A 19177-nucleotide genomic window follows, 5' to 3' on the forward strand; every position below is an offset into this window, starting at 1 on the left:
TTTGTCATAGTATGCTCTGGTGTCAGTTAGTCCATGTAAACAATATCATTTCTACGTGTTTAGCTGATTTCATCCAAACTTTACACGAATAGGCTCCGTACCTTCCATCATAGCTCTAAAAATATTTGGTCTCAAATTCTATCTGGTTTCTGATAACCAGCTCCTTAAACATCCACTTGCTGGCTATTTGACTGAAAATGTAAGAAATAAGCTCGTTGCAATCATCCAGGGATATGCCAGGCTTATTGCTAGCAGATTCATACTAGTAGAGGAAGGTCGCTGATCTTCTCACTCGTTTTTAACAGACAGTTATCAAACAGCACACTGTTTGCTTTCAGTTACTGTAGGACGAAGGTTGTAATTGCAGCTAATGCTTGTAGAACGCTGATTGGTTATCAGATTTTTCTTTATTAGTAAAAGCGCTGGCAGACTTAAAGCAAGTGTTGCTTTAAGTCTGTCAAATTGTTTCATTGTGATAATCTCAGGCAACTCCACGCTCATTGTAAGTAGATAATAGGAAACTATTGATCCAAATTAATAATGAATTTAATTGTTGGTTTCAATGTAATAATGCATGGCTGTAATTGGGGCTAATGTTTGTAAAGTGCTGACCGGTTATCGGATTGTCCTTTGTTAGTAAAAGTGCTGGCGACAAGCAAGTGTCGCTTCAAGTCTGTCAAGCTTTTTGATTGTGATAATCCGAGGCAACTTCACGCTTACTGTAAGTAGATAATAGAAATTTAACCATCCAAACTATAATAAAATGTAATTGTTGGTTTCAATGTAATAATGCATGGCTGTAATTGGGGCTAATGTCTGTACAAGTACTGATCGGTTACTGGATTTTCCTTTAGCAGTAAAATGCTGACGATGATCAAGTCTATGAAGCCGGTTTGTTTGATCGGGGCTGTTACAGTAGTGATCACTTTCGTTCTGTTTGCTTCATTCACCTTTAGAACTGAGACAGATATTCACAATAAAGGTAAGAACATATGACATAAAGTGGTACTAGGCGTAGTAAATACCCTAGCTAAAAATATAATCATAAATTTGTTATAAATAGAGGCTAACTAAAAAGCAAAGTTACAGGTATAGGTAAGGCTGTTAGGAACATAGATGATGTCATCAAGTCTACTGACTCTCATTACATCACCGTGACAGCAACTAACAAACTGCTAACGTGATATATTAAAAGCTTGTATTCGTACCCTTAAGAACTGTGCTCTATCTTTAGAGTCATGTGATCCTTTTAGTATAACTCTCCGCAAGATAGCAAACCCAACCATAAAATTATGTGTGTTCAAAGGCCTACTTAATGTTATAAAGTATATTGCAGTCACAAAGTAACTAGGGTATATATGGTATTCAGGATATATTTTCATTGTTGGAATCTAAACATACAGTACATAAAACTTTGTTTAACTACGAAACAATATGCAATTATATTTTATTCATAGTACGTTTCTGCTTTGGATTAAAATACAAATACAATAAAGCTTTACTGTATGACTTGCATTTATTTACTTTTCTACATTGCGGATTCATCATATTCACGCTGTATACTTCTGTAAAACTTTGAAACACTTGGTGTCAATTTTAACTATAGTGAACTACATTGTTAAAATTGTTGTGCCAGTACATGTAAATAGGCCAAGGTCAGAGTGAAGGTTGAGCTTGTTTCTGTGAATATAATAAAAACAAATGCTAGCTACCAATAATAAAAAGGTTTACAATAAATTATTAAGTTATACGGATTAGAATAGACAAAAACCTATATTTCCAATGGTTTTAGGCAATCCCTGGCAGGTCGTCACTTGACCCCGAATGAAGTCGCTGCTCACAAATTAAGAACCCTGCTTTAGATGAAGAAATCATTTTTGTAATCGGTTGTACTGCATCTAGAATAGTGTTTACTGTTTGCTAGGCAATCACTATTGCTTTATCATTTTGAAGTTATTGACAGGACTTGAAAGTTCGGTTCCTTTTTTCACTTCAATGATAGGTTTGAAATTGCTTTTGTAGGCTGCCCTGTTGTTAGGGAAATGATATATTATTCGCTACCTGATCAGCTCATAAAATTCTATATAACGTAAGGTGTCAAGTCAGTGCAGGTTCCTAAACTCATTTTGAAGGCTAACTCAAGTTAGCCTTCAAAATATTGTTTTCTCTTTTTTTGAACTTAGAAGATAAAACCTCAAATAGAGGCATCTCTATTATATATCCTAGCATACCTGTAGTCTAGTACGCTATGAGAGATCGTCAGGTACGCTGATAATACAATATAATCGCTAATATCAAGTAGCTAAAGATAACAAACTCAAAACTGCGATTTCACACAATAAGGACAATTGTCCTCAATGAACACATTCAGGGATTATTGTTATGAAATCAGTGTAGTAATTTGTGTTAGAAAGTCTAAAGAATACTGTGGGCTATCTGTTTGAAAATAAAAATACCGGCCTTACTGTTAGAATTTAATCTATACATATATGTATACATGCTTATAGATAATTTTAAGATAGCATTTTGCAGATATCTGCATGTAATGAAGATTAATGAATAATCTTTAAAAAACTTACACCGAAAATTACCGTAATACGATTTCTTATGGCACTTACATGACATGCATGGTGATTACTATGTGTAACTTTATCAAAATTTGTAAGACAGAATCTTTGGTAAAATAGCGTATATTGAAACACTGAAAGCATTAAAAAGGCTCTGGAACCTATGACCATTATTTAGCAAGGAGAGAGTGCATCACCATCCATATCATTTGACCAACTGAGATCCCGAGGCAACGAAAAAAGACATGTATTATTTTTCACCTGTGAGAGTAAGACTTAGGAAGGCTTATTGTGTTCAGCATTTGCAGGCTTTACTCTATCATGAGCGTTAGCTGGTTAGCAGTCTATAAAACGAACAAATATGGTAGTGTGTTTTGGTATTAATAAGGACTTCTATGGTTAGAGTCTTACTAGCTAGTTAGCTAACATACACGCTCTGTTAACAGCAGTCTTGTGTGCTTTTTTGCATTTCTTTGTATCTTTACAATTCTTTAGCTAAAGAAAACAAGCTTAAGACTGCGTTCATACATCAAGACAATTATAGACCTCAATGAGCGTATTCATAGATTGTTGTCATGAAAGCAGTTTATCAATTTGTGTTGACAATCTACTGGCGTGCTGCTGGCTATCTGAGTGAAAGTGTAAGAAACCATGGGCAACTGCAGGCCTAATGCTAATTTACTTTAAATAGTAAATCTGTTTTTCTTTAGTTTGAGTTAAATGTTGTAAGATATGAAGCTGTCTGCAACCATTACATAATTCAGGTTTTTCTGACCGCTTCCTAGTATTTTGGCATCAATCCTTCGCCAGGTTTAGTTTATACAACCCTTAACGAATTCACCAGAGACACCCAAGCAGTTGAGGTTCATGTTGTTCATCTGTCAGCTAGTGTACCTATAAAGGAGTCTTCTGCACTTGTCAGATGTACTTACATGTAGGTAACTACTAGCTCGAAGAGAAAAAACTTAATCAATTAATAAACTATGAGGGTGAAAAATTACTGCTAAAGGTTTCACGGTAGAAAAAAACTCCCTTGTGACACCCTGCTACAGGTCACTAAATACAATGATTATAACATCTGTATTAACTGATAACATAGTGTAATAAGGCTGGCCAGTGACATGGCATTACATAGCTGACTCACAGCATGCTATCAATGAAGAAATCATAAATCCAAATTAAGCTAATTTAGGCTATTACATACATTATAAAAGATATTTTTTGCTTAGATATTTTATATAAAAAGAGTACGGCTAAAATAGAGATTGTAATACTGGGGTAAAATATTATAAAATAAAATATTAAATAAAATATCTCATAAATATGAAGATTCAATATCTTATAAAATAAGATATTGAAACTTGAGCAGTGTTGTACAGGTATGAGAGACTTTGCATTCTAGGTTTGTCATATTATAACAATAATAGTAGAAAGTCTTGAAGCGTGGTACCATCACGATGAAAACTTTATTCAAAATACTACATTAGTATAACCTAAAAATAGTGATAAACAGTCAGAGATAATCAGTTGTGCCGATAAAGTGTGGAGAATATGCAGCTGCATAATTATTCAGAAATACCTGAAAGCAATCGATCAGGAGAGGCAGGTGTTAGAGTGTCGGTCTAATGAGTTGGAGTCTCGCTGGAAACAATTTTTTATCTCAACCTCTAGCCCTAGTTTTGGACGAACAGGGGGACAGACAGACACTACTCTTACCATAGTAAAGATACATTTTGTTTTACTTCTATTTTGTTTTACTACATTTTATTTTAGACATACACAATTGTTTTTTGCAGCTTAGATTTTAAAAAATTATTAAAAATTGATTTAAATTGACATTGAATGCGTGTGCTCCCGTAATCCCGCTTACCATAATCATGAACCCAAAACCAAGTGAAAGTGAAAAGAAAAAAAAACAAAAGTTGTTAATACAAACTAACAATAGCACAGCTACTGTACGTACAGTCATTAAATTAGAAAGTTATGCAACGCCTCTCCTATAGTTGTAATACACCGCAGTGAAGGTTCTAATCGATGTAAAGATGTTAAAGTGAATTACGGTAATTTTATTTATTGGCTGATAGTTTATGCCATAGTAAACCTTGTGTTAACTACACCATGAAACTACAAAACCCAAAAAAGGCATAAGTATATAGTAATGCAAAATCAGGAACTATATTGATTAACAAATTAATACAATGTTTCGTAGTAACAAAATGGTAACAACTTTAGTTTATAACAAACATTAACAAAACAAATTATATTAACCATTTTCTAAAACACATCTTTGTCAACTCTCCAGGAGAGTGTTAATAATAATGTTTTTATCTATGTTAGACAGAGTAAAATGCTACAGATGTAAAGAGTAAGACCAGCAGCTTGAAAAGTGTAACCTCCCTGCGAGAGGACTTAAATGTAAATTATACTGAACCATTGTCTAGCTTTCTAAATGGTTTGATCACTAAGTAGTGATCCAACCAAAACCAGGGTCATCTAAGTGTGCGTAGGCATCAAGCTGCAACAGTGCTGACACACAGAAATAATTTGATGATTATCGATAGACGTAGCTACGAGATAAGTTTAATCATTTTTCTTTGTGAAGGACCAAAACGGTGTGCTTGAGAAAATCTTGGAATGAATTAGGCAACTCTGATGTATTTACTGTTTGTATAACACAAAATCCGTATAACATCAACGTTCTATGAACAGTTTATGTTATGAAAGCGTCGTTGTATATATGTTTGTATATGTTATGTTTGTATATGCTGTTTGTATATGTATATGTTGTATATAAGTCATCAGTCCAGAAAGACAGTTACAGTCCAGAAAGACTGTAACAGCTGGTTATGGCTCCACTCTGCAGAAGGAGCAGATGTACGATGAACCGAGCACACAGTATGCACACCTTTATTCACATTCTAGCTGTCAACAGTTCCATCTCATGACAATGTATTTCAACAGTGAGTCTTGTACCTTCTATGATCTCTTCATATCCACAGATGATTTCTACGCTAACAAGATATGTATATTACCATAGATTGGCTCTTGTAGTTGAGGTGTTTGTGGTTTTATTGATAGTGAGGAGGCAGAAGCAATACATAAAGTTTTCAGAAAAACAACTTGAAGAGCGAAACCGAGAGCTCTTGGAGGTGTTGCAGTCCAACCTAAACCATCCCTGCGTGAGGAAGGTTCATTTATTTTATATCAACAAGGAAGATTTACAGGTACCCTTGCTAGCTAATTCTAACTATTGGTACTACGTTGGCCTTTTTCCATTAATATTTACATTGAGCAGTGTTCAACCTAATCAATAATATATTTTGTTGTTTCTATGAACTTCTATAGAAGAAAAGGAGTTACTACTTTTATCAGATATGCTTATAGTCATGCCTTAATCTATTTCTCAAAAATATTGTCAAGTATTTGCGCAAACTCAAATTACAGCATTTTAAGGTCAACATTTTCTATACACATAAATTTCACTTACATTACTATTCAGTATTGGCAACAAGCAGAGTACTTTGAAAAGTTTCGAATAATCTCTGCTTGGCAATCTAATGGAAATTTTGTTTTTTGTATTAAAATTTATGAACTCAAAGATTGGAGTTACAAATAAGTCTTCAAACGATTATCATATATGCGCAAAACTTTGGAACAAAAGTTACTACAAAGAATAAATGGTGAAATTGTGATCCAATGCCGCTACATTAGCTGAAGAATATGCATGTAACTCCAAGATGTACGACTTTTCAAAACTGTATAGGAAGTGCTACTAGTGTGAGAAATCCTATAGAGGGTGACCTTGACATTGGCTGCCTCGGCTAACAAGTCGGTGTAAAGGGCACACTGAAGAATTAATAGATTAGTTAAACATGTTAAAAAGGGAATAAATTATTCTGCTTCTTTGCAAAGACCTGCTGAAGTTGTTTGATTGTGACAAGCTTATGTGGAGTTGTCGGTTTCTAGAGCTTTTGTTTCTTTAGACTGTGATGACAGCAAACCTGACAAACAGCGAGAAACTTCATCCAGTACAACAAGAGAGTCTGATAAGGATGGCAGATTACTTAATCTATGCGTCCAAAACTTTGATAAACAAACCCGCAATTGCCTTAAACGGAGATATAGGTACTTCATAGGGCACGTTAACTACTATGTTGGCTTGGCAAATACAAAGAGAATTTGGAGGTTATTTTGGGTTAAACTATTTTCTTGCTACTTAGTTATATCTAGCTTAAATGAGGATAGCCTAAGATAGAAGCAGTTAGCCTAAAGCAAGTGATGTTGTGAGTATAGATAACTTTCTTGTTGGGTTCACATGAACAAAACTAAGGCTAGCCAAGGTTTATCCCACACAATCACACTCTTACAGGTGAACTAGCTGGATGCTCGGCGTTGCTCGGATAATGAAAAAGTCTGCACGAAAAGTTTATTTTTATTTAACATAATATGTTAAGTTATATATAACAACCGTTACCATTCTACCTTTCAAACTTCATACCATGAGAAAAGTGTTTTGTGTAGCTCAAATAAATTAAGGAAAAAATAAAACAACCGTAAAGGTTTTTAAACTTTTTCAAACAACTATAACTTGTAAATTTCATATAGAGAAAAAAGTGTTTCGTTGAAATATATTAAAAGAAAAAATAAAACAGCTCTGAAGGTTTTTAAAGGCAGCTGTGAAACAATTAGCGAGTAATGGCTAAATAAAGACAGTTTTGCTACTGCTACAATGAAAAATTATTTGGTATGAAATTGCATGCTTTTTATTCGTTTCAGTCTTGTAGCAAAAATATTGTATAGAGTAGTATAGAAACCCATAGTAATTATCTAATGCAAACACTCTTGGTAAAAATCATAAAATATTTATACACAGTACATACTGTACATATTAAAAATTAGTAACAGAACAATATGTTCTATTGCTAATTAGTAACTATAGTTACCTGCAGTAACTTTACTGCATTTAGTGGTTATGATCAGCAAGAAAATGTAACATTACGGTGTACTACACGCAGTACATACCGTGGGAGTACTTACCTTCGAGACAGATGTATAGCATAAACATTAAGTTTAACTTAAATAGATTTAGCTTACTAAACAGATACTTGAAGGTAAGTATTAGTATTTAGTTTTAGTGTAGCTAAAACTTAAAGGTGTTGTTTTAGTTTTTGTACGTATTTTAGGAAACTAAACTTTAACTCAGTATTGCACGGATATTAAAAAACAGCTTATAAACAGTGGCAGGTAATGTAGTTGCCATTGGCTAATTTGAGTGAGCCAGGATCCGTTTTGCTAAATTTACTAACAAGAACCGTGAAAGCAAGCTTTAGTGACGTTGCGCGTAATGCGGAGTCAGTATGTGTATCTTAACCCTGATAATGACTCATATCACCCAATAACTCCATTGCATGGTCCATTGCCATGTCATTGCCATGTCCATGGTTTATCGCCATAGCTGGACAAACACCGAACGACGACAGACGGCGACAAAGCATGAAGTTTATATACATAAACTACTCAAGCTAAAGCTTTTTCAGCCAATTTGCAAACGCTTGTACAGCGGTTCATCAATCAAACATTAGTAGAAACGGGTGAAAGAGGTCAAGAAAGTCCAAGCAATCACTAAACACTCTTGATTATCCGTTGCACAACAGAAACTATGACTGTAGTTTTAGGAGAAGGATTGGACCTTATTGACACCAGGAAGATGTTAGAAGAGAAACTTGTTTATAGCCTGACTAGATATGAAGGAAACCTGAGCTGCTCGGTGAGACGACACATGTGCATCAATAACTACCCTGGTAAGAGAGCGTGGTATTATAGTCAGTTACCTACTGGTGTTACTGCTACCTGGTCATATGAGCTAACGATGCTGGCCAACAAAAGCTAACAATACTTTGGCTATCTACTCTCACTAGCTAACGGTGTCAGGATCACCTCCTCTTGTTAATTAACCGTGCCAGAATCGTCTCTTCTTGTTTGTCTAACAGTGCCAGAGTTACCTCACCTTGTTAACTAACAGTGCCAGAATTACCTCCTTTTATTAAGTAACAGTAATCAGATATTAAGTTTTATTTACATATGTAGCATGTTTGTTGATGATTTACCAAAACCTATACTGATGTTTAAAGGTTATTTGACGGCATTTCATAATTAAAATTAACTGAAATAATACATAGCACTCTTTCATTTTTGAGCAGTAAAATTGATATTAATAAAAGCACCAATTTTAAAAACATAAAAAACTTCTGAGAAAAACTCCAGCTCTGACGTAATGAAGACATTTTTAGTACAACATAGACGAATGAGCTACAAAAACTCTCTAAGTCAATGTTGGCTAGCCAATGTACAGTTGTGAGACAATTAGCCTATGATGGCCGTTGTATTTAATGCTCTCTACATTCAGTGCTGCACTGGTTGTATGCTTTCACCACTTGACATTGCACAAAATCACAAACAATTTTTATAGAGACTTATCAAAGAAAGTCCCTAGTTTGGGTTTCTTATTTTCCAAAACTTGGCTTCTTAATTACAATCGTTCCGCATTTGTCTTAGAGCGATGGTTACAAAATTATAACAATTGGTTTAAACCTCTTATTATATGGAGTGCCATAATATAATTCACTATTTACACAAACTTAAAATCAAGAAAACTTGTAAAAATTGGCAATTGTCGAAAGTGATCTTTTAAAACCTATCATATCTGCATGCTTTGATTGTAAAGTGAAGGCGTTTGATCAAGCAATCTTTAGATGCCTATTCTAGCTAATAATCCAAGTAATTTTGGCTTTTTCTATTTGATATTTCAAAAGAATGTTGAAGTTGAAACTGTCCAAAAGTGTAATTAAAACCTGAATTTTTCATGTCAGCTGCTATTAATAGTGACCTTATTCTCTCAGCTGGTCAGCTAGCATCAACTCTTTCAGGTTCCCACGATACTCACATATTTGTCCTCAAGGAGGCTCTCAACGAGTCTTTTATCAAGGAAAAGCTCAATTATCCAATCAACATGAACCAAGCAGAAAATGGTAAGGTTCTGCTCAGAGGCTCTCCTCACTTACCGGAGAAGTCACTAATCATGCATTGAATAGTTTACACAACTAGTTAAATTTCTAGCTGTTTGATTTGTCAGTCAACAATTGTTTTTAGTTAACAGAACACATATCTATCATTTACTAAAAGGTTCACTTTCATGAGTAACATATGAAAATATCGCTAACATTATATAATTCTTTTTAAATATAAATAAGTAAAGTTGATCTCATCTGTCAGAACACAAGAATGAACACTGTGTTGATCACCAATTCTGAAATACAATTTTAGCAAAGTATGCCAGTGAATTCAATCGTTTCTTTAAATTACAGCACATCTTTTGATATGTGTACACGTACCGTGTTCATCGTAGCTTGACAAGCTGCGCAAGAGCGAATAACTTCTTATCTGATATAAATAAAGTGATCACCAAATATTTACTGTTTTGGTATAAAGTTGAACTTCAGTTGTTAGCTTGTAGGGTTTTCGTCAAACTCAAAAACCTCTTATAAAAGAATTCCGTGTGAGGATTGATTTCACTGATTTTGTTCTTTATTTCTTAAAACCGTGAAACCTGTTTTCTGATAATCCCATTTAGATTTTGATTCCGTGTATCCGTATCTTGTATGCTATCTGTTTGTTTGGCTTGCTAAGCTCAACTGTTTGCCATAAAAATACCACCATAGTTGCTTGTTACCCAAACCCATCGTAATTGGCCGGGCAGACGTCAGGCCTCAGTGCAGCACACCTAATTTCCAGGCGGTGCGGTGACCACCAATGATCACTACCAGGCAGTGACCTCAGACCCAAGGAAAAACCACAGAGGGCCAGTAGAACAACAACAAAACAATTGGTTCTAGCAAACCTTGCTCAATCTAAACATAGCTTTTTCCTAAATATTGCTCTTTCATCTGTCCAGTAACTTTAACGTGTGCTCAAGTATTGTCATGTTTGACACCCCAGATACAATTGCTGTCGATATTTGGGTACTTGAGTGTGCGGTTGTATTCAACTGAAAACTCTTTATATATTGTTTACAGTCAATAGCACTCGATCAAAAACACTCATACATAGCTCTGCTCTTCAGCCTAGTTAGTGCGGGTTGAGCATTGTTGGCAGCTCAATCTTTTTGTCGTCAAAAGATACATAGCGACAAAATCATATTTTATTGATGCCATCAATCTGTTGCTGACTGAGAACTGTCAATATGAGATTTCAAGCTAAAACTTCTGAGAAAAATAAAATGTATACATTTTTACTAATATCCCCTAAAATAGTACATTTATTTTTGAAATTTAGAGTAAGTAAAGTGGGCTTACATTATGATTACAAGTTGTAGTTAATAGCAAACATATTAAATAAGCTTATTATTATATTCCTATGTTTGTCTGAGTCCTGTTGTAAATGGACCTTTAATCTCGCTATAGCGATAAAAACTGTGGTACAATTGATCAATTTATTTACTATATTATTTATGATATTGTTATGTATCTAGTCGGCTAGAAATATGTTATACAGCTGCACATGTGGCTGTCATACGCTAAGAGTCTTATAGCTTATACATATATAAGACATGTTGTTAACACTTTTAGGTTTGATATACACCATGCGTTATCTTCTTGGCTTTAATGTAACAAATCCGTGCAAGTCAGTCTACACTTACCATCATCACTGTTCAAAAGTGCATGGAGGAAGGGAAAACACTTATACTATTTATAATCTCGGATGGAAGGGTAATCAAATACACCGAGGAGAGGCTAAACCAGGAAACCTATAGTCTCTTGGTGATTATACTTTATGTATTGTGTGGCAGACTGTATCGTGTTTATTAACAAAGGTAAATATCATCACTACAATTCCATTACTCGGTTGATCCGCAAGTTTGTCATCCGCAAAACAGAAGCAGCAAAAATCCGCAAGTCAAGCGAGTTTTGCTGCTCGCAAAATTTAACCTCATTTCTTATGCTTGTGAAAGATGGAAATGATATTTGCCAATGTGTAAGAAAATACCCGCAAGCTATTCCATTTTAAACATTTTTTACCCTTCAGCCATTCTTATTTCGACTCGAGCAGTTCCGGATGCACAGCGATTACCTCTGTCATAAAATCGTTCTTTATTAACAGAGTGCTCAAGTTAATTCGCAACATGCAAATGTTCAATGCAACACTTATTGCACGGCATTTCAATGTGCGCACAACTCCAAATCTGTATCATCCGCGTCACGAAAACATAGTGAATCTCAGGGGCAGATTCATCATCTACATGTATCTAGTAACAGGCCTAATTTAGCCACTTAACCAATCACCATATTATACATGTAAGTCCAAAAACAAACATTTCAATTATAATACTATAAGCATATTTATTTAAAGCGAAGATAATGAAATTGGAAAACAGAAAGTCTACTACATAGAATTATCTGTACTTACAAAAACTAATAGATAAGTCAAGTGGTGGAGATACACTTTGAACAACTTTATAAGTAAAAACCACTATGAGTGCAAAAGTTTAAATTATTTCACCATAAATAATGCAATAATAGCTCTAATGATTACTCAAAGGAACTCAAGGCTGACTGGGGGTCACATGTTCATAGGACATGGCATCGCTCACATAAAAGCTCCTATTACTTTGAAAAAGATGATTGTGGCTAGTTAAGAGCTCAACTGATTAAACAAGGTCATTGACTAAACTAAACTCTTTATATTGTTTGTAAATGTAAGGAACATTAGGCGTGTGTTTACTCTAGCTAATAGTTACTACGAAAAGTAATAGAACATCCATTTTATTAATTAATTTATAACAATCAATTAAATACTGTGGCTAAAAATGTACCCAGCAAGCCAGAAACCTTTTTGTGACTGTCCCCACTTCTCAATTTATAGTGTTTTCTCTGGTTTATATGTTTTACTAGTTAGCTAATTATTGAGGTTAGTATTACCACAGGAAGTGTGTTCCTATACATGTAGATGCGTAAGTTAAAAGCTAACATTTCTCTATTTCTGAATTCAGCTGAGATTACAGGCACATGTAACTCCGGCAGCATAGCTATAATCCGTAAAGCCAGGTTGCCAATTACAGCGGACACCGTGCCTTTCATTTGTCTCAGCAAGTGTAAATAAGCTGGTGTGCTTGCTATAGTATGAGCAAGGACATGAGTTGGTAGCCTTCTGTCTGACAAGGGTGAATAACTCCTAAAGAAGCTCTTGCTAAACGATCTTTTTGTATTGTAGTGCATACTAAGATATCCTCTACTTATGGAGAAACTGATTTGCTCCTGCGACAGCGAGCAAGTTGCGATGCTGACCGAATAATCATGAAAAAATGGTTATATGAATATAATGCTTTGCCTGGCTATGCCAAGAAACTAGATATAATACAATGTTGCCTATTAACACAATTCTTATAAAGCTGTTGAACAGCTAGTATAACCATTTGCTCTGTTAATATGAGATGCTGTCTTGTAATACAAACAACTTTTAGATATATTTGTTGTTAATTTACTTTCTTAAATCTTATCAATAAACAACTAAGAAAAGAACAAGGAGATCATGTGATCTGAAAATAATCCAATTACAGCTTATAAATAGAAAATGATGATAATGAGCCCTGAAAATAAAAGAGTGCTCCAAGTTAGTATGCATTACAGTTCCTATATATGAGTCCAACTACGAGTGCCACAAATAGAGCACCTGCAATCCTTGTCACTACCTAGTTTTATCATTCGCTTCACTATTAAATTTTGGCAAGTGAACATGCATCAGGAGAATAATTGAATGTTTGCATAGGACTCTGCCACAGTAACAGAATCAACATGAATTAAGTAGCACTGAGTAAGATTAAGAAACCAGTAGATAATGTACAGAGTAGTAAACACACTTGTTGACATTATAAAATGGCTAGACTGTTTATAGGGTATACTAGTGTCTCTGTTTTCATACCACCTCAAATCTCTATTAAATTCAGTCTATGACAAGTTTATGATTATTATAACATTCTTTCAATACATATTTTAGCCTTTGGTTCAAATAAACATACAAGACGTATTGTAGAATGCAGTACAATGTCTAAGATATACAGTACAAAGGCTTGAAATATGTAGTATAACAAAAGTAAGCGCGGTAGTAAACAAAGCAAATAAAAAATATTTAGCTTTTCAAATAGATGTTTGGAAGTGATAATAGAGCTATTAGTATGAGTTCTATGAGAATTGACTCCTTACTATAGCTACTCTGTATGCTTACATCTACATCTATGTGAAACATGCACTTACACAAGCTATTATTCCCTGGATAGCAAATAGTAAGGAAGTAGGAAAATAACTACAGTATATGTAAATTGATTGAGATTATCTCCCCTCGTTCTTCTTATTCACAACTTGTTGTTCTGATAGCATCTGCAAATCTTTCTTTTTGATGAACGGAATTTCCAAAAGAGAAAAACCCATGCAGCTGAGGATGAGCAGTGCTCCTGCCATATAAAAGCCAGGGTCATAGCTTTCTGTCTCGTCATACAAATACCCTACAAAGAAGACAACTACATACAACTACATGTATAATTAGAAAGGCTGTTCATTAGGTAACGTGAAAATAACTCCTAGATTAAAGATAATAATTTTTAGCCTTTTTAGCATAAGGAAATTGATCGGCATAAATTTTGCTGGTGGAAAAGTATTACTCTGCCTTACTTGAGTACTACAGCACCTCAGCAATACAACACTTATGTATACAGCATTTCTGTCGTATAGCACCTCACTGGTACAATACCTCAGTCATACAGCGCCTCAGTCGTACAGTACCTCAGTCGTACAGTACCTCAGTCATACAGTACCTCACTCGTACAGTACCTCAGTCATATAGTACCTCAGTCAAACGGTAGGTATCTCAGCTGTACAGCACCTCAATCATACAGCACTCTGTTGTACGGTACCTCAGTCATACAGTACCTCAGTCATACAGTATCTCAGTCATACAGTACCTCAGTCGAACAGTAGGTACCTCAGCTGTACAGCACCTCAGTCATACAGCACTCTGTCGTACAGTACCTCAGTCATACAGCGCCTCAGTCATACAGCACCTCAGTCATACAGTACCTCAGTCATACAGTACCTCAGTCATACAGCCCCTCATTCATACAGTACTTTAGTCATACAGTACCTCAGTCATGCAGAGCCTAAAAGCAGTTAGGTATAGAAATTTTACCTCAATTAGCCTGTGCACCAAGCACATCAGTAAGGGTCATACAATGAGTACAAGAGTATCCTAGACTGTCAAAGCAGCAAGGCAATGATAATGTAATGAGGTAGCTCACGCTTGTGATGTGTGTTCTTTCTAATCCTGCACACCTTTCAGCTGTTTGGTAACAAAAATTAGAATTTCTTGAAACAATCCCCTAATGTATGCTGACAACTCCTTATTTGGTAGAGCCAACAACAGCTGTTGTTCACCATTATTCTTTGGTCAGCTTTTTAGGGTATTTCTAAACGCAGTCTCGTCGCTCATAATGTAATGCATACAATAAAAACATTGAAAAGCTCTGACCAATGTTTATGTTGCCCAAAGTTGACAGTCAGAAAAGTGTATTAATAAAGATCACTTTGTCATGGAGAGCACATGTGTCTGTTAGTCCATGTAATTGCTATTATTTCCACATGTTTAGCTGATTTTATCTCAACTTCATACGCATAGACTCTGTACCTTCCACCAGAGCTCTAAAGGGAAGACTCTGTACCTTCCACCAGGGCTCTAAAGGGAAGACTCTGTACCTTCCACCAGGGCTCTAAAGGGAAGACTCTGTACCTTCCACCAGGGCTCTAAAGGGAAGACTCTGTACCTTCCACCAGGGCTCTAAAGGGAAGACTCTGTACCTTTCACCAGGGCTCTAAAGGAAAGACTCTGTACCTTCCACCAGGGCTCTAAAGGGAAGACTCTGTACCTTCCACCAGGGCTCTAAATGGAAGACTCTGTACCTTCCACCAGGGCTCTAAAGGGAAGACTCTGTACCTTCCACCAGGGCTCTAAAGGGAAGACTCTGTACCTTCCACCAGGGCTCTAAAGGGAAGACTCTGTACCTTTCACCAGGGCTCTAGAAATATTTGGTCTCAAATTTTATCTGTTTTCTGATAACCAGCTTCTTTAACATCCACTTGCCGGCTACTTGACTGAAACTGAAAGAAATAAGATTCAAGCTCGTTGCAATCATCCAGGGATATGCCAGGCTTATTGCTAATAGATAGGGTAGTAAGAATTTAATGATCCATACTAATAGAGAATGGCCGCTGATCTTCTTACTCATTTTAAATAGACCATTATCAAATGGACTTCTAGTTCCTTTCAGTCACTGTGGAAGGAAGGTTGTAATTGGAGCTAATGGTTGTACGAGTGCTGATTGGTTATCAGATTTTCCTTTAGTAGTAAAAATGCTAGCAAAGGGCAAGTCTTGCTTTAAATCTGTCAAGCTGTTTCATTGTAATAATCCTGGGGAGCTCCACGCTTACTGCAAGTGGATAATAGACATTTAATCATTCAAATTAGTATAAAATGTAATTTTTGGTTTTAATGTTATAATGGCTGTAATCAGGGCTAATGCTTGTACAAGTACTGATTAATTATTGGTTTTTCCTTTAGCAGTCAAATGCTGACGATGATCAAGTCTGTGAAGTTGTCTTGTTGTATTGGGGCTGTAGTGATGAAAATGAAAACACCGAAAATGAACATAGAAATTATTTCAACGGCGTTTAATGATGCACCAAAATAAATTCCATATATAGAAAATATTGCTAGAGAAAATAAAATGATGAGATGTTCTCAAGCCGAGTTGTTGAACTCGAGTTGCTGTTGAAAGAACTCGGCTTGGGTTTTGATGAAATCGAGTTGTGCAACTCGAGTTGTACAACTCGAGTTATATTTACAAACTCGAGTTGTACAACTCGAGTGGTGCAACTCGAGTTGTACAACTCGAGTTGCAAACTCGGCACAGTATAATTCTAATAATTCGCTATTAGCTCTAGTTTTACAGTACATACCGTTTAATTTCTATTAGCTAACGGGTGCCTATTGATGTACCATTGTTAATATAACTAGATCTACGGTTATGCTACCGTAATACCAATATATTGCACCTTACTTTTGAAAAGTCGTGTTGCGCGTTCACAACTCGAGTTGATCAACTCGAGTTGCGAACACGCAACGCGAGGCACTGTAAGGCGCCATACTCCAGACTAGCTAACGCATTTTCATACATTGTCGGAAGCAAAAACAAGTAAGTGAAGTGCAAAATATGCCAGAAAGAATTTGCCTGCCACCACAGCACATCATCATTAAGATATCATTTAACTAATTCTTATCATACCGCTCAGAATTTATCACCAGCTGTCGCAGACAATAACTACTACTGCTGACTACCACCACTACTGTCCCCGGTGAACGGGCTATTCTCTAAAGCTGGCAATATTGTATGTAGGAAGAGGGCATCTCTTCATTCGGTAAATGTGAATAAACGGTGTTGCCTCAACTTTTGACTGGCTTAATTATAGACTTTCATGGACTATTTTCATACTCATAATAGCTAATACTTTGTAACTTATGTACCTTGTACATAACATGTACTCCTGTTAACAATTATTGTCTCAAATATAATTAATTTATATGTAGCCGTATTATTTGTTTTTGAATAAGCGGGTTTTTGCTAGATTAATTCTAAGATTAATCAAAGATTAACTGGTTCAGACCAGTTATTAATCGCGATTAATTTTTTTAATCGTTGTGCAGCTCTAGTATTAAGCCACTTTCAACAAGGCTTCAAGCCATTCCAACTTGTCAGCTGAGGCTACAAAATAAGATAAAGGACTTGCGCAAGAAAGTTAGTAGGCTCAGTGAGAAATCTAACCACAGTTTGGAGTGTTCAATAAGGGAAGCCACAATAGAAGCTCTAGAATCTGCCAAACAGCAGCTAGTAGCGCTCTCGGCACGACTGAAGCGGTACACTAAAGAGCGGGATAACAAGATAATGAACAAACAGTTCATCAATAATCCATATAAAGTGTATTTCCAGTTCAAAGGTGAACTGCGAAGGCCAATGTCAGATCCTCTCCAATCCAGCACCTCAAAGTTCTGGAAGAAAGAGACTATTCATAACACCACTGCAAATTGGGTAAAGAGGCTTAAAGAGAGCCACCAACACACTGTGGCTCAGCAAGGACTCACCATCAGCAAAGTGGACATCAAGTGCAGAGTGCAGCGTATGAAGAACTGGGCAGCACTTGGCCATGACATGATTCAAGCTTTCTGGTTGAAAAAATTGACATCGCTTTACACTAGATTGGCTAAGCAGATGGGATGCCTAATAGAAGAAGGCGACCATCCGGAATGGCTGGCCAAAGGACGAACTGTACTTCTGATGAAAGACCCAATGCAGTGGCCGATTCCCAAGAACTATCGACCAATAATGTGCTTGCCCACCACCTGGAAACTGCTCTCAGGAATAGTTGCAGACAAACTGGAAGAGCATATAAGTCACTATATGACCAGTGCTCGAAAAGGAATTGGGCGCAACACCCGAGGAGCCAAACATCAGTTACTGGCGGATCGGACGGTCTGTCAAGACAGCAGGAGAAGGCATACTAATCTTGCCATGGCTTGGATTGACTATAAAAAAGCCTATGACTCAATTTCCCATAGTTAGATACTTGAGTGCCTCAGTATGTACAATTTTCACCCTGTTCTTGTGGCATTCATCAAGATGTCAATGACGAAATGGAAGACGGAACTGGAGGCTAATGGCAAAAAGCTGGTGGGTGTAAAATTTAAAGGAGGCATCTATCAAGGTGACTCCTTATCACCGCTGCTCTTCTGCATATGCCTAAACCCTCTAAGCAGTATGCTGGAGAAGACTCAATATGGGTACCAGTTTAAGAGTGGCACCAAGATAAACCAGCTTTTCTACATGGATAACATCAAGCTGTACGCTAACAAAGAAAGGGACATTGATTCGCTAATACACCTTACTCAGGTATACAGCAAGGACATCGGAATGACCTTCGGTATTTAGAAATGTGGAAGGCTAATTCTTAAGAAAGACCATTCTCTGCTCACAGATGGCCGAAGAATGCCAAATGGTTTCATCAAAGATATAGAAGGAGGGTACAAGTACTTGGAGATTATGCAAAGCAACATCAACCGCAAAGCCGAGGTACGTCACAAAGCCATTACCGAATACAAGAAACGCCTTCGGCAGGTCCTACGGAGCCAGCTCAATGCCAGGAATCAAGTCATGACAATAAATACTTACGCACTGCCAGTAATAAGATATCCAGCAGGCGTAATAAAGTGGACTGAGAAAGCCATCAAGGAAACAGATATAGCAACTTGTAAACTGCTGACCATGCATGGAGCACTCCACCCAAAATCTGATATTACTAGATTGTATCTCGATAGGAAAGATGGCGGGAGGGGACTCAAAAGTGTACAGCAGACAGTGAAAGAGGAAGAACAAAGCATCAAAGCCTATGCAGCCTCCATGGCCACTTTAGATAACTTGCTAGCTGAATTTCAATCGGCTGCTCTGACAATGGAGCTTC

General features: G+C 36.3%; 1 protein-coding gene across 1 annotated transcript; it reads left to right on the forward strand.

Annotated features, from left to right (window-relative positions):
* The first annotated feature begins 487 nt into the window (after positions 1 to 487).
* On the forward strand, positions 488 to 13131 carry LOC137393765 (uncharacterized). The gene is made up of 9 exons (XM_068080454.1): positions 488 to 502; positions 858 to 982; positions 5363 to 5527; positions 5646 to 5791; positions 6551 to 6692; positions 8237 to 8368; positions 9494 to 9595; positions 11192 to 11383; positions 12834 to 13131. The coding sequence occupies exons 2-8, from the start codon at positions 862 to 864 to the stop codon at positions 11374 to 11376; spliced, it is 993 nt and encodes a 330-aa protein (XP_067936555.1). The 5' UTR covers positions 488 to 502; positions 858 to 861; the 3' UTR covers positions 11377 to 11383; positions 12834 to 13131.
* Positions 13132 to 19177: the final 6046 nt, after the last annotated feature.

The sequence above is a fragment of the Watersipora subatra genome, chromosome 4 (genome assembly GCF_963576615.1).
Source record: "Watersipora subatra chromosome 4, tzWatSuba1.1, whole genome shotgun sequence".
Classification (NCBI taxonomy): domain Eukaryota; kingdom Metazoa; phylum Bryozoa; class Gymnolaemata; order Cheilostomatida; family Watersiporidae; genus Watersipora; species Watersipora subatra.

Excerpts from the sequence above, each read along its gene's own strand:
- LOC137393765 (XM_068080454.1), top strand. The coding sequence starts at position 862 with ATGCTGACGATGATCAAGTCTATGAAGCCGGTTTGTTTGATCGGGGCT. Across the intron at positions 983-5,362 it reads GACAGATATTCACAATAAAG|TCATCAGTCCAGAAAGACAG; the intron begins GTAAGAACATAT and ends GTTGTATATAAG. Across the intron at positions 5,792-6,550 it reads TCAACAAGGAAGATTTACAG|ACTGTGATGACAGCAAACCT; the intron begins GTACCCTTGCTA and ends TTGTTTCTTTAG.